This window comes from Ostrea edulis, chromosome 6 (assembly GCF_947568905.1).
Source record: "Ostrea edulis chromosome 6, xbOstEdul1.1, whole genome shotgun sequence".
NCBI lineage: Eukaryota > Metazoa > Mollusca > Bivalvia > Ostreida > Ostreidae > Ostrea > Ostrea edulis.
The window spans coordinates 31,100,073-31,126,831 of NC_079169.1; the positions used below are offsets into that span (position 1 = coordinate 31,100,073).

General features: G+C 33.4%; 1 protein-coding gene across 2 annotated transcripts in view; it reads right to left on the reverse strand.

Moving 5' to 3' along the window:
- LOC125646651 (phosphatidylserine synthase 1-like) overlaps nucleotides 1-26,759 on the reverse strand; it is a 38,200-nt gene continuing 11,441 nt past the window's right edge. The window contains exons 5-13 of one of the 2 annotated variants that reach the window (XR_008796318.1): nucleotides 19,997-20,155; nucleotides 13,133-13,284; nucleotides 8,899-8,958; nucleotides 8,373-8,567; nucleotides 7,895-7,960; nucleotides 7,299-7,398; nucleotides 5,913-5,975; nucleotides 5,697-5,764; nucleotides 3,345-3,377 (exon numbers count right to left, since the gene is read on the reverse strand). Coding sequence is in view for 1 of the 2 variants with exons in the window: in XM_048873122.2 (XP_048729079.1) it covers nucleotides 3,177-3,377; nucleotides 5,913-5,975; nucleotides 7,299-7,398; nucleotides 7,895-7,960; nucleotides 8,373-8,567; nucleotides 8,899-8,958; nucleotides 13,133-13,284; nucleotides 19,997-20,155 (996 nt within the window). In the remaining variant the exon portion in view is untranslated. Of the gene's footprint in view, nucleotides 3,378-5,696; nucleotides 5,765-5,912; nucleotides 5,976-7,298; nucleotides 7,399-7,894; nucleotides 7,961-8,372; nucleotides 8,568-8,898; nucleotides 8,959-13,132; nucleotides 13,285-19,996; nucleotides 20,156-26,759 lie in introns of both variants that reach the window. The other variant, XM_048873122.2, reaches the window with a different exon arrangement.

Consider the following 26,759-nt stretch of genomic DNA (forward strand, 5'->3'; position numbering starts at 1 on the left):
AAGTATATTCACACATTTTATTAAATTACAGTTCAAAATCGGGTTAAGACTAGCACAATAACATAACACATTTTATATAACTTAAGTTTGACAAGCTTTGGCAAAACATCGAACTGTGATATGATGAAACACTATTTAATTGAAGTGCATGTAGAGTGATATTTTACAAATGTATAAAATCAATTTTCATGATACGTTTATTTCAAGTAGATAGGAAATAAGATAAAGGGTACGACAAAAAAAACACATGGCCATGCATAACACATGTAGTGAACCATTAACACATCCGACAAAACACATGGTCACATGTATAGCAATTACTTGTGTTTTAGCATCTGTGTGGAGCAACAATTAAAAAGAAAATATAAAATTCTAAAATGTTTTTTTTACGGTTGCACAAATCCATTATCACATAAACGTGTATCAAAGACATAAGACTAAATTTGGCCCCCAGTCTCTCAACATTATTCACTTGTGTGGTCCTTTTACAAAACCTCATAAAACTTATCAATAAAATCTATTGAATACAAATACAGGCTGTGTATTAATTTTCACGAATTTAGGTATAAATGCAGTATCTCTTACCAGTTTTTTTCCCCCTGGAGCTATCTTTTTTTTTTTAATACAGATGTACAGTATTAGACACCAAAATATTTCAGTACAATGTACATTATGGAAATCTTCTGAACATTCCTTATATAGTTTCATCAGCAAATTTCTCTTACAAAATGCTCTTTTTCCTCTAATAGCATTGAAAGTGATGTCAATAAACAAAATGAATAAGAGATCTATGTGAAGTACCTATAAAATGCAACTGGTAGAGTTCAAATGCTATATTTTTAATTTGTCAGCAGACACATGTATAGATAATTACTTTCACAATACATACATCTTGACAGATGCTGATGTAATTATTCTCCATCTAACCAGAAATTCAAAAAAACTGTTTGATAACTGCCTAAAAAATACACAGATTTCAGAATAGATAGTAAGTTTTGACTAGATAACTGCCGTGACTGAAATCAGCACAGATGCTGACATTTAATACAAGTGATGAATCCAGAGGCATCGCATATACAAACAGAGAACAAAACATTCAACACTTTTGGCAAAATTCACTTTGGCAAATAAATATCAAGCTGTACCAATTAAAGATATGTTTTAAAAGCTGGGGTTCGTACAGTCCAGCATCATTTTTCCCCAGCACTTTTAAAGCCATATTTCAAGCACTTTTGGAAATACAATCATGTAAATGATCAAAAACTGACACATTTCATTCTGCGGTGATATGTTTTCCCCGTTAATGAAAAACCAGGTCACACGTTTACAAAAACACGATATATCACAACATCTGTAAGAAATTTATAAATATCAACTCTTACGAAGAAATATTGGCAATGAATGTACAGGAAAAATTAACATGATTTTTCTTTTTTCTACTAGATGTTTGCTTATATAGTAGAACACAATCAGAATTCAAGCACCATTTTAAACAAATCTAAGCACTGAAAATGCAAATTTCAGCACCTTTTCATGTCTTTTTGCTGTTTATGCATTTTCAAGCACTTTTCAAGAACTGGGTCAAAATTCAAGCACTTCTCATGGTCTGTAGTAGGAACCCTGAAACTGTGCCTTGTTCATATCGGTATAATATAGTACAAATTTTGTTTTTACTTATCTTAATGGCAGCAAGATTCAACTTTCCATCATTACAAAATATCAAAGGTATTGAGATTTACAGTTGCACATAACTGAAATAAATCTGTGACAATACTGAAACATAATCACATCAGAACTTCTAACAACTTAAGCAGCATATTTGGTGAGTAAAACATTCTTGTGACTAGGAGAGTATTATGTTAAAATTGGTAAAATCAACCCAATGTCTTTTTTCAAATGAGAAATACTTCATCGAACAAGACCACATACAAAAATCCACACATGTACAATATCAGTAGAAATTAGAACTCAGCAGGGTACTTTATATAAAAAAATCCTGAAATCTTCAACATTCCAATCCTAAATCTTACTGGCATAACAAATGAGGAAACACTTTGTAGAGGAACAAATGTACATTGATAATTCATTACACACAAGACTCCACTCTTCGTATTTCAGAAAATCATGTTTTTTGTTAGCAAATTTGACAAATTAGACCCATTCATAAAAATACAGGCAAAATTCACACACATCCATTCAAAACATTGATTAATACTACGAAACAGACACGAATACTTGTCTACATATACAGGTACCCCATTATCCTATCATACTGTGTATCTAAAACTCTAAATTACATCATGTAGAGTGTAGTACTGTATAAATAATACCTACATATTGTAATGAATATCACATACTACATAATACAAATAAGTGTAAACAGGACAGTGGAATGTCCACCACAAATACATCAACGTACAGTTTGATTACCAACACAGATCATGTCCCCTGAAGGAATCGATCCATTCACATTTAAAAATTGTTCAAGCAAACACAAGACAAAAATGACTAGAAAATCACATTGTTTATGAAGTAGTCTGAAATGATGTGGCTTGATATTCACACACATCAGCACCTTTAAAGCCTTATTCGCACCAATCTCCTGACTAAATCATTAATACAAATGAGTATAAATATAAAGCTACACGTTTCCAAAAATGCACTTAAATCTTAAATGACTTGGAATCTTGTTTAGTCATATATAGACGTGCGGTAACTGTTTCATTATCAGAACTTATCATCTCACAAATATTTATCAATAAAAGAACACGTTACAAATGAACGTTTTTCAAAAATGATGAAAATGAGAACTAAAATTATGTTAATGAATACAATTTCCAGAGGTATGGAACGTAATTTATACCCACAATATCTGAATTAAGTTCAAAACATTGGGGGAAATTTGTATAGAGAATTTACAAGTCCCTTTTTTGAAAAAGGAATTTTGTATTTGTACTTATTACAACCAAACAAAGCCACAAAATGTACATCAACCCATGCATTCATCTTTTTGTTTGTATCAAATCAAGTGTCCTTAAGGAATATAAAACAGAAATTCAGTTATGTATATACAAAATTAATAAAAATGGAAGGGAGTCCTGAGACTTTCACAAAGATCATAACACTCAACTTTTCAAGAACACCAGAGGTTACACAAATACTGGTCGATTAAATTCTCAGTGGCTGTGTCCATTTCTGTCCAGTTTGTGGTCTCTGTGGCGTAGATTGTATGGAGTATGACTAGGAGAAAATACGTTCTGTTTGCCCGAGTTGTGGGTGCCGTTTCGTGTTACGTTGAATGTTTGGTCCGCCGTCTTGTTTTCTAATTTCTCTGCTTCTTTCTCAGCTTCAGTCATGAAGAAACCATCTTCAAGTGTCTAAAATAGAAAGATTCAAAATATATGCACTACTTAATGGTTGTTTGATATAATTAAATACACTCATTTTTAATACAACACATACATTTATATCTGGAAGTAGTACCTAATTTTTTTGTACAGTGGGGCCTCAATAATCCAGACACCATTTATCCAGATGCTTCACTTTCAGGAAGATGTTTTTTTTGGGGGGGGAGACCAAATTTTTACACATTTTGCATTGTTAATCCAGAAATTTGTGTTCTGGAACAGTTTTTCTCACACAATGTTAAAATGCATTGAAAATTATATTGTTAATTTGGACAATGATTTTTTGGAAGGTCATTCTCAGCAATGTGTAAAGAAAACATAAGCCACATAGTCTGATTGAAATGATCACCTGTGTCCCGTCAACACTTCCCTAATTAGGTGGTTACATTATCTATGTGATGACGAGTTGATTAAATAGCACGTGCCAATCAAGACAATGTATTGCCAATTGTTGCACATTATTTCTACAATGCGTGTATATAGTTTTACCTCATGCAACATGAATACATACATGTATCATCAAACTGTTACTCATATCACATGTACTTGTTCAAATGAAAAGAATAGTTGTGAAAATGTGGTTTCTGTTTTTTGTACTGTTGATTGAAATGAAATATATTTTGTAAGTTTTAGCAAGATCAGTATTTTTTACGTATGAAATGTCATGCATGTACAGTGTATGTGTATAAGATTGATTCTCCTTATAATGTCATAGAGCTTTAATGTTTTCAGATATCTAAACTCTGGGTAAAAGTGAGAAAATTACTGTTTTTAAAAAGCATAGCAATTCAAAATTGTGCATGCAGACACCTGTAATTTTGATGTGGCTTGAAGTTATGTTCAGTTATTAGCAGATCAAAATGATAATGTTGCCAAAATTGCCAGAGCAATGGTGCAACTCTGTGCTAGTAGTTTGTAATAATGAGTTTGGATGGTATTTGCTTGGATAATTACAGGATATGAAACATTTATTTTTAGTTACATTTGCTTGGATAATTACAGGATATGAAACATTTATCTTTAGTTACATTTGCTTGGATAATTACAGGATATGAAACATTTATTTTTAGTTACATTTGCTTGGATAATTACAGGATATGAAACTTTTATTTTTAGTTACATTTGCTTGGATAATTACAGGATATGAAACATTTTATTTTTAGTTACAATTGCTTGGATAATTACAGGATATGAAACTTTTATTTTTAGTTACATGCAGTGCTTGCTTGTGTACAGTTTCGTTTGTAGTCCTAATTAAAAAGTCAGGTAAACATCTACACGTACATGGGGATTTCAATTTTAATGCTTTGAAATGTATGTAAATGTTAACATGATTTATTCTAAAATAATTTAAAGCAAATTGTGCATGTTTTTTTCTTCCAATTATTCATTAACAAAGAAAGCATATCGATTACTTATATGAAGATCTAACATTTTGATTTAGCTATCTGGATGTTTCACGTATGCGGATATTTTGCTAGCCACCAGTTTCTGGATCTAAATAACATTTTGATTTCGTTATCTGGATGTTTCATGTATTTGGATGATTTTGCTAGACACCAGTTTCTGGATCTAAATAACATTTTGATTTCGTTATCTGGATGTTTCACGTATTCGGATGATTTTGCTAGGCACCAGTTTCTGGATTAAGGAGGCTCCACTGTACTTTTTTGGACACCTAATCACCAACAAATTTGTATATCTACTGATTTCACTATTGATAAATACCTGTAACATCATCAGACTGACATGTCTACTCATTTCACTATTGATAAATACCCGTAACATCATCAGACTGACATGTCTACTCATTTCACTATTGATAATTACCCGTAACATCATCAGACTGACATGTCTACTCATTTCACTATTGATAATTACCTGTAACATCATCAGACTGACATGTCTACTCGTTTCACTATTGATAAATACCTGTAACATCATCAGACTGACATGTCTACTCATTTCACTATTGATAAATACCTGTAACATCATCAGACTGACATGTCTACTCATTTCACTATTGATAATTACCTGTAACATCATCAGACTGACATGTCTACTCATTTCACTATTGATAATTACCTGTAACATCATCAGACTGACATGTCTACTCATTTCACTATTGATAAATACCTGTAACATCATCAGACTGACATGTCCACTCATTTCACTATTGATAAATACCTGTAACATCATCAGACTGACATGTCCACTCATTTCACTATTGATAAATACCTGTAACATCATCAGACTGACATGTCCACTCATTTCACTATTGATAATTACCTGTAATATCATCAGACTGACATGAAGAGCAAAATCTTTTTGGCATTTTTTAATCACATGCTTTTATCCTTGAGTAATGAGAAACAACTATTAGTTTTTTAATTGTTGTCCATTTCTGCAATACAAATCTGTGATACCAAAATAAAAGTTGTGTATACCGACACATTTACTTTTTAGTTAGTAGAACAAGCTTGCATTGTGTTGTTTAGAACTCACCGTCCACTTCCAGTTTCTGGCGTACACGGCACACAGGTAGACACACAGTACACTCCCCACAAACTGTAATACAAGGGCATACGTCATCTAGGTGCACAGTGTCTCCAAAACTACAAACACTGATCACATCAGTTTACATATATACAATTACTGTAAAAGTGCTTATTTACACTGGGGGTTAAGTACACATTTTTCCATGTCCAACATTACGCGTGGGGGGAAAATATGCAGAAATTGAATATAATATATATCATATCAAATATTTATAACTATACGCTTATTACATGACCGTGTAATTTTACCCACTCGTAAATAACCACTTTTACAGAATATCATATTTTCATCAATTTCTTCACATTATTACCATTGTTTTCACACTATCATTAACTCCTAGAAAAGAAATACAAATTATGTAATTCAATATGACTTGTGAATCATAGTGATGTAATGAAACATATGTATAATAAGTAAATGTTTACACACACGTATAAGTTACATCATAGTGATGTAATGAAACATGTGTATAATAAGTAAATGTTTATACACAGGTATAAGTTACATCATAGTGATGTAATGAAACATGTGTATAATAAGTAAATGTTTATACACAGGTATAAGTTATATCATAGTGATGTAATGAAACATGTGTATAATAAGTAAATGTTTATACACATGTATAAGTTACATCATAGTGATGTAATGAAACGTGTATAATAAGTAAATGTTTATACACAGGTATAAGTTATATCATAGTGATGTAATGAAACATGTGTATAATAAGTAAATGTTTACACACACGTATAAGTTACACCATAGTGATGTAATGAAACATGTGTATAATAAGTAAATGTTTACACACACGTATAAGTTACACCATAGTGATGTAATGAAACATGTGTATAATAAGTAAATGTTTATACACAGGTATAAGTTATATCATAGTGATGTAATGAAACATGTGTATAATAAGTAAATGTTTATACACAGGTATAAGTTATATCATAGTGATGTAATGAAACATGTGTATAATAAGTAAATGTTTATACACAGGTATAAGTTATATCATAGTGATGTAATGAAACATGTGTATAATAAGTAAATGTTTATACACAGGTATAAGTTATATCATAGTGATGTAATGAAACGTGTATAATAAGTAAATGTTTATACACATGTACAAGTCATATCATAGTGATGTAATGAAATGTGTATAATAAGTAAATGTTTATACACATGTACAAGTTATATCATAGTGATGTAATGAAACGTGTATAATAAGTAAATGTTTATACACATGTATAAGTTATATCATAGTGATGTAATGAAACATGTGTATAATAAGTAAATGTTTATACACAGGTATAAGTTATATCATTTTGTACTGACCTGTATAGACAGCCACATCATGATGTAGGAAACATCTGTCTTCTTGAACAGTTCCAGCCCAAATTTGACACAAATGATGGCTTCCGTGAAAGTCACAATGCTGCAACACGTCGCACAATTATAAATCATTAAAAACCATGGACAACAGCAAAGTTGTGCACATATTATTTCACATGTTCTGAAATCTATGTCTAAGTGCATAATGGTTGCTTTAAATATCTGTGAAAAATCATAGCACATAATTAAATATGGCAGTCATATTGAGACATCACCATTTATAGGTGAAGTACCACAAAGTTAGACCAATGCTTGGCACTCAGGCCAAAGTAGTGATTATTCTTTAACGTGCCAACATCTGTTGCAACATGTGAGCTCTGTTTTTAAAGGTAATATCTAAAGACAAACACAACACCCCCCTCCCCCAATTTTCACTTCTAAAAGCCTGGCACTTGGCAAAGAAGCAGTCACTACCTATTTATACATCTGAGGTTTGACATTTCAATGACACAAGCTGGACTTGAACTCATGACCTCTAGTCATGAAGCGATTGCTTTGAAAATGGCTGGTAAAGCAAATATGTACTAAATGTAACTTACATAAAAATCCAGCACTGAGTTCCAACCCTCCTGCACTGAGTGTCTGTCACATACACATAGTACTGTCTGAAAATGAAAGTAGTCACATGTACATAGTACTGTTTGAAAATGAAAGTAGTCACATGTATATAGTACTGTCTGAAAATGAAAGTAGTCATATGTATATACATGTAGTATTGTCTGAAAATGAAAGTAGTCATATGTATATACATGTAGTAATTGTCTGAAAATGACATAGTAATGTTTGACAAATTCATTCAAAAAGATCTTGCATGATTGTACAATATATATCATAAACCAGAAAAGAAAATTGACCAAAGACATGGGGATTATTGATGTAGATAGAGAAGATCTTGCATCAGGATGGCCTATAGATACTTATGATGAAGAACTCAATAACTACTGCTAATTATCACAGAAAATGTAGGTCAGTTCTGAGGTGAAAAAGGTTCCTTTTATATTTGCTGCTTAGCATTACCTGATAGAGGGAGCTGAGATCAAGCTGATGAGAACCAGTCTCCACACATTAATCTGATGAGAGGGAGGAACCTCAAATATATGCTTGAGGAAGAATGTGTTAAGTTCTGACAACTGCCATACAATGATGAGCAGGGAAACAGCTACCATCCTCATGGTGGACGAATTGGGGTCCAGCCAACGGACATTGTACCAGCTGCCAATGAAGAAACAGCAAGCTTATTACCATTAATGTGATATCAACAAAATCTAATTTCTAAATGATTTTCTACATAACTTCTTGTTGTAAAGATTTGTATATTTTCTAGTGAAAATACATAAAGTGCAAATAAATAGAAGCTACACATGCCACATGTGCCTAATATATAATTCTGATCATGATTCAAAGTCACCTTTCACAAATTGATGCACTTTTAACAGTAAATGTAAAAACAAAGCCCTGAATGTAGAGTGCAGAAGCATCAGTCAGCCATTATGTAATATTTTAATGCTTGAGTTATGGACTTGCACTCATGATTATATATTACCTGACAGGAGTAAACTGAAGCACAGCTCTTCTGATTTTCCCTGTTGTGGAATGGATGTCCCTGTGTTAAAAGAACAGGACTACAGTTACAGTGAAATCAGAATAGGCAGAAAAGACAAATGTACAATCAGAATAGACAGAACTACAGTTACAGTACAATCAGAATAGGCAGAATAAACAAATGTACAATCAGAATAGACAAATGTTACAGTACAGTCAGAATAGACAAATGTTACAGAACAATCAGAATAGACAAATGTTAAGTACAATCAGAATAGACAAATGTTACAGTACAATCAGAATAGACAAATGTTAAGTACAGTCAGAATAGACAGATGTTACAGTACAATCAGAATAGACAAATGTTAAGTACAGTCAGAATAGACAAATATTAAGTACAATCAGAATAGACAAATGTTAAGTACAATCAGAATAGACAATTATTACAGTACAATCAGAATAGAGAAATGTTACAGTACAGTCAGAATAGACAAATGTTACAGTACAATCAGAATAGAGAAATGTTACAGTACAATCAAAATAGACAAATATTACAGTACAATCAGAATAGACAAATGTTACAGAACAATCAGAATAGACAAATGTTATAATACAATCAGAATAGAGAAATGTTACAGTACAATCAGAATAGACAAATGTTACAGTACAGTCAGAATAGACAGATGTTACAGTACAGTCAGAATAGACAAATGTAACCAGTGCTATTTGGCAAATCACAAATGAGGGATGATCCAAACGTTTTGAGACTACCATCATGAAATCAAAACTCCACAAGGGATGTTGATGTAAATAGACAAAATTTGGACAAGTTTAGATTATTTTAATAAGGTATGTAAATATTCACTTAATTTATTGGTAACATTAAAACACCTAGCTGACACAAACTCTTATGATCACTGGGATCGTTATTGTCATAAAAGCATTACAATTCCTCTACAAAAGACAATTTCAGTTCATTGTGAACTACGATCTATAGACAATAAATATGACACAGTACTAGTGTGACACATCAGTTTTAATCCAAGGACGACATGCCTCACTGAACTTGGGTATCTGGACCGTGAATGATGATAATGCACCTATCACCTCCATGATGGTTTTACACCATCTGAACACGAGTGATTTGGTTTGTATCAGTATTTCCCCATGCATTTTCAAACATCTTTTACGTCTTTAAATGCCTTTATCCAAGTAAAATACAACTTTGTTGTATAATATTTCAATAGAACATTTTTCCTTTAGTATCAATCAAAACTTTCTTCAAACAAACTACCAGAAACCCCTGCAGAACAGACAAAATGAAATGAAGTTTTCACAAAGTACTGTGGAAAAATCATTTAGATGTTGTGAGAATGAAGTTTTGTACCATTTGAAGAAGAAAAAAGATTGTATACTTATACAATATTTCTGCATAGTAGTCATAAGAATACCTCTCTGCTTCGAGTACCAATTATAGATCAAAAGTGAAACTTCACCTACAGCTGGAGATATCCCTATGCATATGAGAAATTCTTGAAAGAGACTTCATCTAACAAAGACTATAAGACAACAAACAATACCTCTTGAATTACAATTTATACTTTCTTTTCCAATTCAAGGGATGAAAAAGTAGCTTTTAAATCCTATAACAACGCAATATCATTTTTATCATAAATAATAATTCACTTTTAAAAACCTTCAAAATATCTAGAAAATCGAATATTTTCAATGTAATGAATTCGAACTAAAAACAATTGAAATCCTATGTATACTTCTCATACAATATATTATACACTAAAATGTCTCAGAAATTGAATTTTAACAAGAATTTGAAGCCTGCCTTCAAAACTATCTTTGTTTACCCTCTCACAACTCTACATCTTCAGATTATTTCACTGTTTTTGAAAATTAGATTAAATAGTTTTCCAATTGCATAATTATAGGGGAATGGTATGAAATTAAAGATTCAATTTTTGTGTAACTTTTGAAAAAATATTCAAATTATTTCAAAGCTCTAATCTCTCATCAAGGTGTTTAAGCCTTGTGTATGACTCAGTTGCTTGGCCAGACAAGCTTTACAACAGGAGAAATTATGAAGAAGTCGTGAAAAGAAGACTATAAAAGGAGAAATACAAAGGAACCATGCAAATTATTGACCTCCTTTCCCTGCAAGTACATGTCATGGATTAGATACAACCTTTTTGATAATGAATAAACTGAAGTTATCTCCCTTTGCTCAGGCACAATATCAATGTAAACATTAACAAAATCTTTATTTAACTATTTATTTCAAAGAAAAATCAACAAACAGACTTGTGTATATTGTCTCTATGCATTAAATTTTAATATAATCTGATTATATATGTGGGAGGAAATGATTCTTTAGAAGAATGATTAATTTGATTAATTTTTAGATAACTATTCACTGAAATCAAAAATTGAGTAGTCTTGTGTTTTTTTCTTTGTGTAAAGTTTCAATACAATCTGATAAAAACTGTAGGAGGAGAAATCCGAAAATGCAGTCTGAAACACAGACAATGGCCACCCTACCAATGCATAAACCTTTCTGGTCTTCTTTGGGATGCCTTACTAGTTTTGATTTCGTAACTTGTATCACATTGTTTAAATCTCTGCAGGGTTTGAGCCCAGACTATATGAACGAACTTTTTAATTTTCAGTCTTCTGATGCACATAACTTATGCTATAATTCAAATTATGATTGATGTCTACTAAAACTGTTATACAAAAAAACATTCTATTCAAAACCTCATTTCAATACTCTGGTTTTTTAATTGTGGTAGTTCTTCCCTTCATGTATCAGAATGTCAGCTACTTCATCTACCTTTAAATGCAGTAAAAAAACTTCTGGTGAATCTATTACTATTTGTAATAATTCATTGTTAAAGAAGGCCTTATAGAAGACTTGTGCCCCTGCATTAACACAAGTATTCTATAAATAAATATCATTGCATGTATTATCATCATAGAATTTCTTTTCCTGATGTCTCTATATTATGAAAGAACTAGGTTAATATTATGCATAAAAGATATGTTTCAGAAACAGGCATGATCCCCTATGGTGCAAAATTGAAAAGGGTTTTACACATTTAATCATTTAATTGATAGTTGTGTTAAAACAATTCAAGATATTGAGTGGAAAATATCTTCCTATGTCCAGAGTGGATTGACCCTTAATTGACTTAAAAAACTACAAGGGTTATCTACTCCTTTGGATGTACCAGTGTACCAAGTTTGATGTCTGTCAAGCAAAGGGATCTCAAGATATCAAGCAGACAAGACTTGGTCTACAGAACAACAGGTGCAAAACAATATGCCCCTCTTTTTCAAAGGGTGGGGTGGGGCGGGGGATGCATAAAAAATGGCCATATTAATTTCCAATTCTAACAATGTGCACTTGTGCCTTATTATAAGCATATCAAAGATAAGGTACACACACACTTCATACTTTTATTAGCTATAAAGCATTTCTTCAATGGAGTTAATTTATGGAATAACAGAGCAAGCAATTATTTCAAAGTTCTTAATGGCCATATTTCACGAATCATCACTATGTCACAAGGCTTTGAATATGAGCACAGACCTCCATTCAATATATAAATAATGTACAATTAAAATTCTATCCATGTTCAAAAATTAGATCACAAGTTGTGCTCTATGAAATAAAAAAAAAAAAATCCTAATAACACATTTTTGGTCATTTGAAGGAAAATTTGTCAAAATAGCTACAATGTAAACATTGCTACTCAGATCATTGTCATAATCATAGATCTTCTTTAATCCCAACTAATTTTCTTAATACATGTATTGCATATTTCGAAGAAAAGTGAAAAATCATCAACTAACGCCTCATGCGAACACTGTTCTTTCTGTGCACAAAATTTAATGGATGAAAGACACTCCTAAAGTCTACTCTGAAAATGCATGATTGAGTTGTCTTGCTTTCTTTCAGGAATAATATTTCACTTCATAACTGTCTCACCACAGTGTAAATCCATCTAATTAATTAAATCAGAGAAAATATAGCTCGCTAAAGACAAATTCCCTTGTCATGCAAAAAGTAAATCTGCATTTTTCCTTACCTCTAAAGAACAGAGAGAGAGAGAGAGAGAGAGAGAGAGAGAGAGAGAGAGAGAGCATATGTTGATGACATTTTCTATATACTCTTTTGAGAAAACTTTATTTCAAGTACCTGAGCCTGAGAAATAAGTACTCACTTGATACTTTCCCAGTGGTAGTTCCGCATTTCCAGTTTGCGGCAGACATACATTCCCAGCGAGATTCCTAAACCATTACAGATCAGAACATCTAGGACCCAGGCATCCCACCAACACTCAGCAAAATTAGGCAGCAGATGAGAAAATGCCATCTGAAAAAAAGCAAGGACAAAACCATTTTACTGTACATATTCTGTTTAGACAGTTACAATGAATTAGCAACTGTTAATAATGACACAGTTTTCCCATTTCCTTTCGTTAGTGATCTTTAGAAAGAAACTGACTCTGTCACAAAAGGCCCTATAAACAAGTTAATTCATGTATTATATGTACTAGTGCTAATATACCGGTAACCAGAATACAGAAATGTTTGTAGAGAGCACCGATCATGTTCTCCTCCCAGATCTGCATTTCCATATTCAAATGTTGAATGAAACATGAAAGCTTTAAGCGTAGTAAACTTGGTTGGAAACTTCTTTGAATGAACAGCTAATTTTCTGCAAATTGTATGGATATGAAAGCTGTATGTTGAAAACTTTTCATGACATTTTGCCACAATGAAAATGTATTAAACTTGGATTAAAAGTCAGTTGTGACCTCTGACCTCATTACTCCAAGATATTTAGGCGTCTTTCTTTAATGGTCAACTATCTTTGTGTAAAATATAAAGATTTATGATGAAAATTTTTCAACTTACTATGCCACAATAAAAGCAGAGTAAAGTTACAAATTGGAGGACATTTGTAACCTTGACCTCATGACCTCAAAATCTAAAAGTGTTTTCCTATAATGGTAAACTATCTTTGTATAAAATATGAAAGCTTTATAATGAAAACTATTGAAGATATTGTGTTACAATGGAAGTGATGACATACAGACAGTCAGACAAGGTGATTCCTAAAGGATTTTTGCATTTTGCATTTTCAATGTTGTTGGGTTGTAATACATGCCTTTCTCTTATGGTCAACTCCTTCTGAATATGATTGATTGTATATTGTTTAACGTCCCTTTCGAGAAATTTTCACTCATATGGAGATGTCACCATTGCCAGTGAAGGGCTGCAATATCTAGGCCTATGCTCGGCGCTTACGGCCTTTGTGCAGGGAGGGATCTTTATCGTGCCACACCTGCTGTGACATATGGGACCTCGCTTTTTATGGTCTCATCCGAAGGACTGCCCATTTAGTTGCCTCTTACGACAAGCAAGGGGTACTGAGAACTTATTCTAACCCGGATCCCCACAGGACCCTTCTGTATAAAATTTGAAAACTGTCTGAGTTATTGTGTCATGGTGAATATACACACATAGAGACATACAAACATAGTAATATGTCCCCATAAGTGCCCGTCTCTCATTGTAAAGTATTTCTGTACACAATTTGAAAATGTGGTGAACTGTTTCAGTTATTTGTCACAACAAAAGTGTTGACAGACAGACAGATGGACTAGGGCTCCCACATTTCAAACAGGGCCCTAACACGCAATTTCTGAGATATAAGCTCTTTTGTAATGGAGGTACATTCCATATTCTGTTGAATGCTCGGGTGGGTGCAAGATGTATACATATATCATAGACTAGCTATGTAAATAAGGATAAAAGTTACGAAAGCGTAAATTTTGTTTATATCAGCCGTTGGTATACATTATACTAACTATATCAAATAAATTGTTTGAATTAGGCCATTAAATTAAAGGGACTGATTCACGATTTCCCCCAAAATTTTGTTTTTCACTTTTAATGATCAAAATCTACTGTCTAATGTGTTTGAAAGATTTCACATGAAAATTAAGGTTATACATTATCACAGAAGCTCATTATAGAGAGTTTATTATTGGTTTTGTAAACAAAGATTGCGGTATGCTATTGTTTATGAAATTTTCAAAGGAAATGGATATCGATCTAAGTTTATTATATCTTTCACATTTCAATCATTTTTTGGGGTAAAATGTGTCATCTAAAAGTTAAAATTTGTGACTATGCAAAACAAGAGGTACTGTGAGCAATGCTCACTAAGAATACCCCCCGCTTACCCCAATCTCCCAAAGGGTGTTGGTAATAGGTAAAACTTCAGTATTATGATCCAAAAGGTATCTAGGAACACAGCATCTCCATGCGATGAAAAAAGCTGTTAAAGAATTTAAATAGAAACCATATTGCTACTTTGATGTCCAGTGCGCGTGACCTTTGACCTTTTCACCCCAAAATCGATAGGGAACATCTTCATCCCATGGGTAGTCCATATGTATGATATGGTGACTGTAGGTGGAAAGGATAACGCTTTAGAGCCTGGAAACCATATTGCTACTTCCGATGTCCAGTGCGCTTGACCTTTGACCTTTTCACCCCAAAATCGATAGGGAACATCTTCATCCCATGGGTAGTCCATATGTATGATATGGTGACTGTAGGTGGAAAGGATAACGCTTTAGAGCCTGGAAACCATATTGCTACTTCGATGTCCAGTGCGCTTGACCTTTGACCTTTTGACCCCAAAATCGATAGGGAACATCTTCATCCCATGGGTAGTCCATATATATGATATGGTGACAGTAGTTGGAAAGGATAATGCTTTAGAGCCCGGAAACCATTGTGTCTACAGACGGACGGACGGACAGACCCGATTCCAGTATACCCCCCCCCCCCCCCCCCCCCCAACTTGTTGCGGGGGGTATAATTAAGATGCATTATATTACAAAATCAATATTTCACTGGTTTGTTTGTAAACATAAAAAGACTCGAGTCTTTGTTTACATAACACAGATTTAAGGCTAATATAATGCTTTCATTCTTGCATTCAGAAGGTCAAAATTTTGGCTGTCAACATTAAATGAGTTTTAAAAAATATCTTTAATGTTCAACATCAAAAATGAAACATATTTTTATCAAAAATAGTGAACCAGTTCCTTTAAATATTTATTTCCTCTTTTATAAGAGTGATACTTTTATCACAGAAAGATGGTGATTATCGATTTTTTGTTTGAGCTATTTTATTATAAAATACTCATTAACTTACTAAATAAAATTTGTGTGTCCCTGCAGTTTGGGTGGTTGAATGGCGTCTGGTAATCATCCTTTAGGCAATATATGAACGCAGTGACAAGCATTCGTACCCACCGCGCGTAATAGTTCAACAAAGGGAAATAACTACATGTATTAGGCAACTCGGAAATTGCATATTACATGTATATATATATAGATACATTGAATTATGTTTACAATGAATCAACAGTACCTATCATGTGGGTTTAGGTATGACCCTGTTTAATTGTATCGTGATTTTACAAAATAAAACATGGTTCTAAAGAGAACTGACAATTCTGATCAGATCATATACCATGAATTAAGATAACAATAAAGTGGTCTAAATTGGCTTAATTCAAACAATTTATTTGATATAGTTAATGATCAAAATCTATTGATGGATCCACTTCAATATATTGTATAATGAATATCTTTTTTTTAAAAAACACCAGAAAAAAGTACAATATACTGCATTCTTCCCATGAAACACAGGGACATGTACAGATATCATGGGGTGAAGGAGAAGAATATTGGACAGGAGACGTGTTGCTAATGGTCGCAGTTTGTGGTATTTTTGATCTGGAGAGAGACCAACCATCACACTGAGATGACTTCCCACCTTCCTTACTACCCGACAAGTTGACAGCCGCTACGTAACTATGATTTATACACAGAAGCTGACGATAAGGCAGCCATACATCACGGTTACAACATACTACCATTACAAGGCCACCTCTCCGGCCAATCATTAACAGACCTGGTGAGACAAGCTTACACGTCACTGACGTTAATATGTTGTAAGCGATACCAAAATGATTTACTGCTGTAATAACAATACATATTTATATCCCATGATTGTACCTAACAACAGCCCCAATAGACTGAATACTGCATCACATGACTGTACTTAACAACAGCCCCAATAGACTGAATACTGCATCACATGACTGTTCTTAACAACAGCCCCAATAGACTGAATACTGCATCACATGACTACCTAACAACAGCCCCAATAGACTGAATACTGCATCACATGACTGTACCTAACAACAGTCCCAATAGACTGAATACTGCATCACATGACTGTACTTAACAACAGCCCCAATAGACTGAATACTGCGTCACATGACTGTACTTAACAACAGCCCCAATAGACTGAATACTGCGTCACATGACTGTACTTAACAACAGCCCCAATAGACTGAATACTGCATCACATGACTGTACTTAACAACAGCCCCAATAGACTGAATACTGCATCACATGACTGTACTTAACAACAGCCCCAATAGACTGAATACTGCATCACATGACTGTTCTTAACAACAGCCCCAATAGACTGAATACTGCATCACATGACTACCTAACAACAGCCCCAATAGACTGAATACTGCATCACATGACTGTACCTAACAACAGCCCCAATAGACTGAATACTGCATCACATGACTGTACTTAACAACAGCCCCAATAGACTGAATACTGCGTCACATGACTGTACTTAACAACAGCCCCAATAGACTGAATACTGCATCACATGACTACCTAACAACAGCCCCAATAGACTGAATACTGCATCACATGACTGTACCTAACAACAGCCCCAATAGACTGAATACTGCATCACATGACTGTACTTAACAACAGCCCCAATAGACTGAATACTGCGTCACATGACTGTACTTAACAACAGCCCCAATAGACTGAATACTGCATCACATGACTGTACTTAACAACAGCCCCAATAGACTGAATACTGCATCACATGACTGTACTTAACAACAGCCCCAATAGACTGAATACTGCATCACATGACTGTACTTAACAACAGCCCCAATAGACTGAATACTGCGTCACATGACTGTACTTAACAACAGCCCCAATAGACTGAATACTGCATCACATGACTGTACTTAACAACAGTCCCAATAGACTGAATACTGCATCACATGACTGTACTTAACAACAGCCCCAATAGACTGAATACCGCGTCACATGACTGTACTTAACAACAGCCCCAATAGACTGAATACCGCATCACATGACTGTACTTAACAACAGCCCCAATAGACTGAATACTGCGTCACATGACTGTACTTAACAACAGCCCCAATAGACTGAATACTGCGTCACATGACTGTACTTAACAACAGCCCCAATAGACTGAATACTGCGTCACATGACTGTACTTAACAACAGCCCCAATAGACTGAATACTGCATCACATGACTGTACTTAACAACAGCCCCAATAGACTGAATACTGCATCACATGACTGTACTTAACAACAGTCCCAATAGACTGAATACTGCGTCACATGACTGTACTTAACAACAGCCCCAATAGACTGAATACTGCATCACATGACTGTACTTAACAACAGCCCCAATAGACTGAATACTGCGTCACATGACTGTACTTAACAACAGCAAAATTTGGACTCTAGAGCATCTTATTTGCAAACAAAGTACCTTTTTTATCATTCCGGAATAAATCACAAAAAAATCATATAAAATACTTCAGAGCATTTATCGCTTTTTCGATGGTGAAATCATAATTCATAAGAGGTGTTTTAATGAGCCATTAATTTTTTTTTAGTGTAATGAGCTACCTTAAATATAAATATAATGTAGTAAACTTCATTTTTAACCATTTGATAAAAAACAACAACTAAAAAACCCATGAGGACCGGGAGACCCTTTCTTATGAATTACGATTCTTTGCAAATCATAAAATGATGTTAGTAGTATTTCAGAGCCAAACTAGCTACTTCGTCAGTCTATGAATTCAATGCATTTACTCACTACTCTTTGCTAGTGGCCTTGAAAATTTTGAAATACATTGAGAATAAATTTAATTCAGGACCTGGGCTAGCTGTCCAAGAAAAAAATGTTCTTTTCATTTTAAGCTTGTTTTGACACAGAATGTGTCTACATACATGACACAAGTCATTTATCAAATTCATGTTGGATCTCATTTCAAAATGTTTATATTTAGAGAAAAATTTGAATCATATGCACTAGAAGCCACAATGTAATGGTTGGTGGAATTTATATTCATTGCATATTTCAGCAGCAGCAAATGACACAGTGCCGACATTGCTTGAGAAATCAACAGATTTATATCTCAGTCAGTCCATCCAATCAAGATTTATTATAACATGATGAGAGTCTTAATTATGATTATGGGATAAAAGGAACATCAATGCATACTCAAAACTTTGATTGTAAAGAGCATTATCCATCCCTTCTACAGGCAACTCAGTTCCTTAATGATCCGATAATGAACTCTGCCAAGGACATTATGTTTTGGGTTGGTCCGTTATTCTGTCTGCTGTCAGTTACCAAGAATTCAACAAGTTTTGACAAAAAAGTGGGCCTTGCAACTAACAAAGAGTTTTTACATTTTGGGAGAGATTCATAATTAATTTGGGAGGGTGGGGTGTTCAGGAATCTCATTTGTTTTTTAAAAAATTCTTTTTGCTCATTTTTTCTCACACTTTTAAAAATTTTGATTTTGATACAAAATTCTGGCTTGAAATTTTCACACTAATCAATTCTCCCTAACAATAGAATGCTGCACTTATCAAAATATTGATTTGAACATAACATTCTTGGCCTCTCAGACAATTGGTAATGATCTGTTTGAAAAATTGTATCAGGAATAATGTCCATAAGCAGTTTCACACAACTTATCAGTAATTGTATAATAATAATATAAAAACACTGTTATAGTGCTTTAGTTCTATAATATAAAAATAATTACACTAAAGGGCTTGATAAGGATTAAAACTATACAATCACTTGTGGAATAACATTTGAAGCCTAGATATTGTGCTTGACCTCCGTAATTTCCCACATGATGCTGATGGTCCACAGAATACCATGATGTCGAATGAGAAGAGCCTTGAAGAACCAGCCAAACAGATGGCCAGCGGCAAAACAGTCAAATAAGCTGTACAGGCGGGCCCAGTCCATCTTCCAGCATTTCACCGCGTACTCCTGAAAACACAAAAATGATCAAAGATTGAAATATTTTCTAGTATGGTTACAATAAACAACCATGATATTCTTTCATTAACTTGTTTAGAAAATGAACAAATTTCCTATAATTTTAAGATTGTTAAAAAATTTCTAATGGTTGATGTGCATACATACTCGTACATATATTTATAATCTAAGCTTTAAAAAAAAATCGGCAATTCTTTTATTTTGCAATTTCTACACTGTTTGCATGGATATAATTTTTGTGGAAATGAAAAATAATGAAAATGAAATATGCAATCATTTCTTTGCATGTACTAAACTACCAAGAAAGATAACTATATAAAATCAGTAAATTATTAAATTACACACTTCCTATCAGCCAGCACAAGCAAATGACCTTGGCCATATTCATTTTTCAGGGCACATCAAAGTGATCACTTAATTAATTGATCTTTTGATGACATTGTGGACGGTGGTTATGTTTGTCACAGACAAACTACAGCCACTAAACCAAACAATAAATAAAAAGTACAATGATGAATTAAAATCACAATTTCAAAATTGGTATTCTGACCAAGTTGAAAAGAAATTGTCCAAAAAGAAAGATGATGATGTTGAAATGAGAACATCTAAAGCCTCTCCGTGTGAAATGAGTAATCAAAACAACTTTGGAAAAGAAGACAATTTCATCGTTGGATCATGCAGCACTGTCCTGCATTGAATAATGATCGGGTTCGGTATTACTGTGGCTGAGATAGGGAATTCTGACATTGATTAGTATTGCAGGGGCGATGTTTAATTGAATTCCATGTGTTCTTGTCTGTTCATGACTTTATATCCATGCTGTATTTCTTGTTTTGTCTTTTGTTCATATGCTTGTGGACTGTTTATAACACTGACAAAGTTACATGTAAACTGAAATAGATGGTGAGATCTAGTATTAAATCTACATTAACGTTATTTGTCTGTTATCACGGAAATTACAATGATTTCCACCACAGAAATACTTCATGTTTACAGTATGTCAATGTTATGATGTCACAAATTACAGCATTATGCATTCTAACCGTATTGTTGACAACTGTAAACACTTTTAAATAACAAGATGAAACTTTCAAATTATATTTACTTTTTAAAGTTATAATTATCTGTTGAATTTTGATTTGATTTTTCTTCTTCTTTTTTTTGAGACGTGCTCCTAAATCTTTACAAAACTGGACAAAATTGTCTTTTTCCAGTAGGTTAGGGGAGGGGGGGGGGGGGGAGCTGGCATCCATGGCAATAAGACAACTGTAACAGATTACAGAGTGCGAGGGAATAATTAGCTCAGTCATAATGTGGGCATCAGAAAGATTTCCAATAGCCTAACCATAATCATGAGACATTTTCATACTTCATGATGTAGACTGGTCTACTGGGGAATATTTCCTAACAGTTACGAGAGCAGCTGCTCTGGATGTTTCCATTAAGAATACACAATAGCTCAGTGGGTTCTTCTTCACATTCAAATCAGCATAAAACAAAACATTGGAACTCGTGGAGAGCACTACATTGATTTTTCGGTATAGACACGACATCCCACTCTGTGACAGAGTCTGTGACAGATATCGTGCTGGGTATTACAGAACCACTGATAGGGGAACCGTCAATCACTTTGACACACGGTGACGCAGAGTTAATAACTCTTACCCACCCAATAGCAGATACTGTATAAACACGTAACATTACATTTAATGCACTGATGATGTTCCCAGCTTCATAGGAAAAGCACTATATATGTTCTAAGGATAAGGATTTAATTCTCCAAACGTAGTCACTATACGACATCAGAAGGAAGCGTGCACGACAGAGGACCTGTTAATATCACGACTAACATTACCTCCCTTCATTATTCGTGTACATTTGTATTACATTGTGTGACTCTGTACCTGTATAATACCTTTCTACAATGTATCAATCATAATGTCTAGATCAAAATTAATCATACCATGTCAAATGGAACAAGTTTCTACCATAATCTGTCACTGTGTCCAAAATATACCATCCATTTTCTCCAATTACATATCATATTCAGATACCTTTAATAGTCCATTTTCACTGATTACTTATCATATTTACATGTCTGCAGGTCTTAGTCTGCATGTCTTAGTCCATGCATATTATGGCAGTGTACCAATCTCAGCAGGAAAAATGTAAATGAAGAAGAAAATGAAACTGTGAGGCCTATTGGTTAATGAGCGATTGCACTGGTACATACAACTTAACCACTGTATGGCCTATTGGTTAATGAGCGATTGCACTGGTACATACAACTTAACCACTGTATGGCCTATTGGTTAATGAGCGATTGCACTGGTACATACAACTTAACCACTGTATGGGCTATTGGTTAATGAGCGATTGCACTGGTACATACAACTTAACCACTGTATCTTCAGCATGTTAGGCATTCCTGTTTACATTAATTTATTGATTTTATTGTTGTAAGATGTTAGTTTGGGTTTTTTTTTTTTGGTCAGACATTTGGAAGACTAGATCAATACAACACTGCAATCCCAGATAAGCAAGAGTGAATCAGTAGTCATTTTGTACCTTTCCACAACTGGACTTCTCGTGTAAAAATTAATGTGTTAGATTGTAAATGTATGTAATTGTATGCCTGTAATGATTTGACAGTTGAATTTGTTTCTTTGCATGCAGGCCTTCATGATACTGCATTCTTCTCAGACTCAAGACAATGATTGATTGATTTTATATTGTTTAACATCCCTCTTGAGAACGGGGACTCAGGACAATGATACTAGGCACGAATAGTAATACTTTTGATTACTTCAAATTACAATTCTATCAAATCAAAATGTTTACAAAAAAATGTGCAATACAGCATTGCTGAGACTTTACATTTCTTGCTAAACAACTCCATGAAGTCACTGGTACAGGATTTAAATGAAAAACCTAACTTAGCATGGCAATTCTCTATAGACAAAAAACTTCTGATCATTAGAAAGGTGTATTTTCTGTCTTTAGTGATCTCTTGACACAATCCGACAGCAAGTGTATCCATGGAAAATACTGGGACTAAATCACCATGTAGAATCTGTCTGGGACTAAATCACCCTGTAGAATCTGTACTGGGACTAAATCACCCGGTAGATCTGTACTGGGACTAAATCACCTAGTAGATCTGTACTGGGACTAAATCACCTGGTAGATCTGTACTGGGACTAAATCACCTGGTAGATCTATACTGGGACTAAATCACCTGGTAGATCTGTACTGGGACTAAATCACCTGGTAGATCTATACTGGGACTAAATCACCTGGTAGATCTGTACTGGGACTAAATCACCTGGTAGATCTATACTGGGACTAAATCACCTGGTAGATCTGTACTGGGACTAAATCACCTGGTAGATCTGTACTGGGACTAAATTACCCTGTAGATCTGTACTGGGACTAAATCACCCTGTAGATCTGTACTGGGACTAATTCACCTTTTAGATCTATACTTGGATGAATCTGGGACGAGAAATTGAGAGTTCGAAATTCGGAAATTGAAGGTTCGACCATATGGTTCAGATTTTACAGTAACCAGAAATGTTTACCTACAAGATCATGTTTTCCTTCATATTTGTCAGGTAGTTAATTTGATATCAAGATAAAGAACCATATTTTGATTTAATAAAAATATTTCAAAGTTTATGTATTTATTTGTTCTTTAATCATGCTAATTTAAGATAGACGTACAAAACTAAGTTCTGATAAAGCTTTAATACTATAATATCTAACTAAACAGACCACAATATTATGTCGCTTGACACAAAGCAAAAATTCTAATGTTTTAGAGTAACTTTACACAAAGAACAAACTCGAGAAATTTAACAGTCTAGATCTCTAATGTCTAAAACTTACTTTCTCCTTGTCAAGTCAAAATAAATTATAGCTTTTATTCATAGTTGAATTACATATAATTTTACTCATCACAAGTCCCCAGTGTAAGATGTAAACTGACCAATTAGCCAATTATATACTCAAGTGTGTCACCTCCACAAAGAAGCACCAGGGATGTTTCACCTATGTAAACACCTAATTACCACAACCATACTATCCTCCCACATTCAACAAAATCCAGGTAAGGTCCAAGCGGAAATCATTACACGCTTGGGTAACGGTGGCTATATGCTACCACCACTTTGAAAGATCAAGAGTGAAAAACAATGAAATATGTTTTACGAAACCCAACTTCACTTTGAGAGATCGATAATAAATTTGTTTTGCTATAGAGAGAAAAAAATAGGGACCATGATTTTACTTCAAGAGACAGAGAACTTTGAGAGATCGAAGTTCGAGCCACTGAATGTCACCTCTTATTCATGAGAATCCAAACGTCCCTGATGAGAGTTAATGCCCCTGAAAGTTTACGATATTTGTACAAAACTTTAAAACTACCAGTCACAAAGATATGGGACCAACTGCATTATGATCAGTGATCTTTGACCTTGAAAATACATGTAATGTCAAAGTTATTAAAAAATAGCAAAAGTTTAGCTTTTTTTTCTTTCTCTTTACTGCATATGGAACCCTTAAAATATGATAGGCTTCAGTATTGACTGCCTTTACGACTACTTCATGATCAGATATAGCTGCAATAATGTAGCTCTATCAAAAAACGGAGAGGGCTACATTATTGCAGCTACTTCAACATAACAGATCTGTATGAGATCACTTTATGTTTCTTTAAGACTTCTTTAAAATACAGGTATTATTGAACTGTTGCAAGTTACTAACAATTTGAAGGGATAGTAAAGGTTGTTTTATTCAAATTTTTTGAAGGCATTAAATTATGTCCGAATTACTCGTACAAGTCATTTTCTGTTAAAAAAAATAACAATTCTATGAATTTATCTGCATTTTCCCCCAAATTTAATATGATTATAATCTTCAAATTATGTTCCTTTAAATTTTTGCTTCTTGGACAAAAATTCAATCTGCTATACAAGTTGGCTCCTAGCATAATTTTTGACAAATAAACATAGTCATTTCAAAGTTGAAAAATATCGTTTATATATCTTTAAAAATCATCGGAAAGAAATAACATGATTTGGGTGAGAATTTTTTTCCATTAAAATGAGCTTTACTACCTTTACTACCTCTTTAAATAATGTGATACAATATTGATGGTGACACGTACATTTTTTTTCTAGTAGCTTTGTTTCAGTAAGATAGATATACTCCATATTTGAGGTAAGTAGTGTCATTGATAGATATATCTTCTATTTCTGGTTACATCCTGTTTTACATGACACAAAACAAGAATTCATAGAATATTTGAGGTAAGTAGTGTCATTGATAGATATATCTTCTATTTCTGGTTACATCCTGTTTTACATGACACAAAACAAGAATTCATAGAATAACATCGGGATAAATATAGAATAGAATGGTGTCCCTCATCATTTGCCGGTGATATTCAATTCTCCACTGCAATAATCAGAAGTGATTCGGTGAATCATTGTGGGAGATGATAGGAAATGATGTGTTCAATAATTGCCTATGTATTTGTAACTGATGTCAGGGTTTTATTGAACAAATAAATTCAAATATAAAACAAAGAGGAAGTAATATATCAGGTTCCTTTAATCATAATGTTGAAATTGAAGTTTGATTTTAAAAAATCAGACGTAGTCATATTGATATGTTAAATTAAATAAATGTTTCGAGTAAGAGTTTAAAAAATCAGATGTAGTCATATTGATATGTTAAATTAAAGAAATGTTTCGAGTAAGAGTTTAAAAAATCAGATGTAGTCATATTGATATGTTAAATTAAAGAAATGTTTCGAGTAAGAGTTTAAAGTACAATGACAAAAAAAATCTAGAAAAAAAGATTATAAAAAATACAGGCATGTAAATTTGTAATTTTGATTTAAATAAATCATTCCATATTATATCGGTATTTTGTGTAGCATATATTCAATTTTATTTATATTCACTGTGATTAATTGAAAGTGGAAAAAAAAACATTCTAATGTCCATATACTTATATAGAATATGACAGCAAATTGTAAGAGGAAGTAGTTAAACTCATTCAAAATAAAAATAGAAGTTTAAACAGAGTTATACACAATACCTAAATCTGGATCAGACACACAAAGTGCCTGAGATGACAAGACAAGACACATACATGTAATATACGTGACTGGATTAGAGTCTGACACATTGGAAACGCTGGAAGCTTTAAAATTTCAATGTGACTGCAGTGTTAACTTTGTTATAAGATGATTATTTACTCTGTTTTTTGTACCATGTATTTGTGCCATATTGTTTGAATATAATATTCAATAATTCACACTTCTTTGTTCATTCATAGCCTCCATGGTGAGCTATTGCCTGTTAATTAGATAATTGCAAAAATTCCATACACCTCTGTGGAAGAATACAATGGTCAAACTCTTCTACCCAGCATTGTTATTAAATATTTACACATTAGAATGATGTTTTACAAGAAGATATTGAATTTATTATCAATTTTTCAGCAATGCCCAAACCCACTCTAGTCACACACAATCTTTCTGTGTTAATTTTTAGACTGCAGATATCAACAAATTGAAAGCATTAAA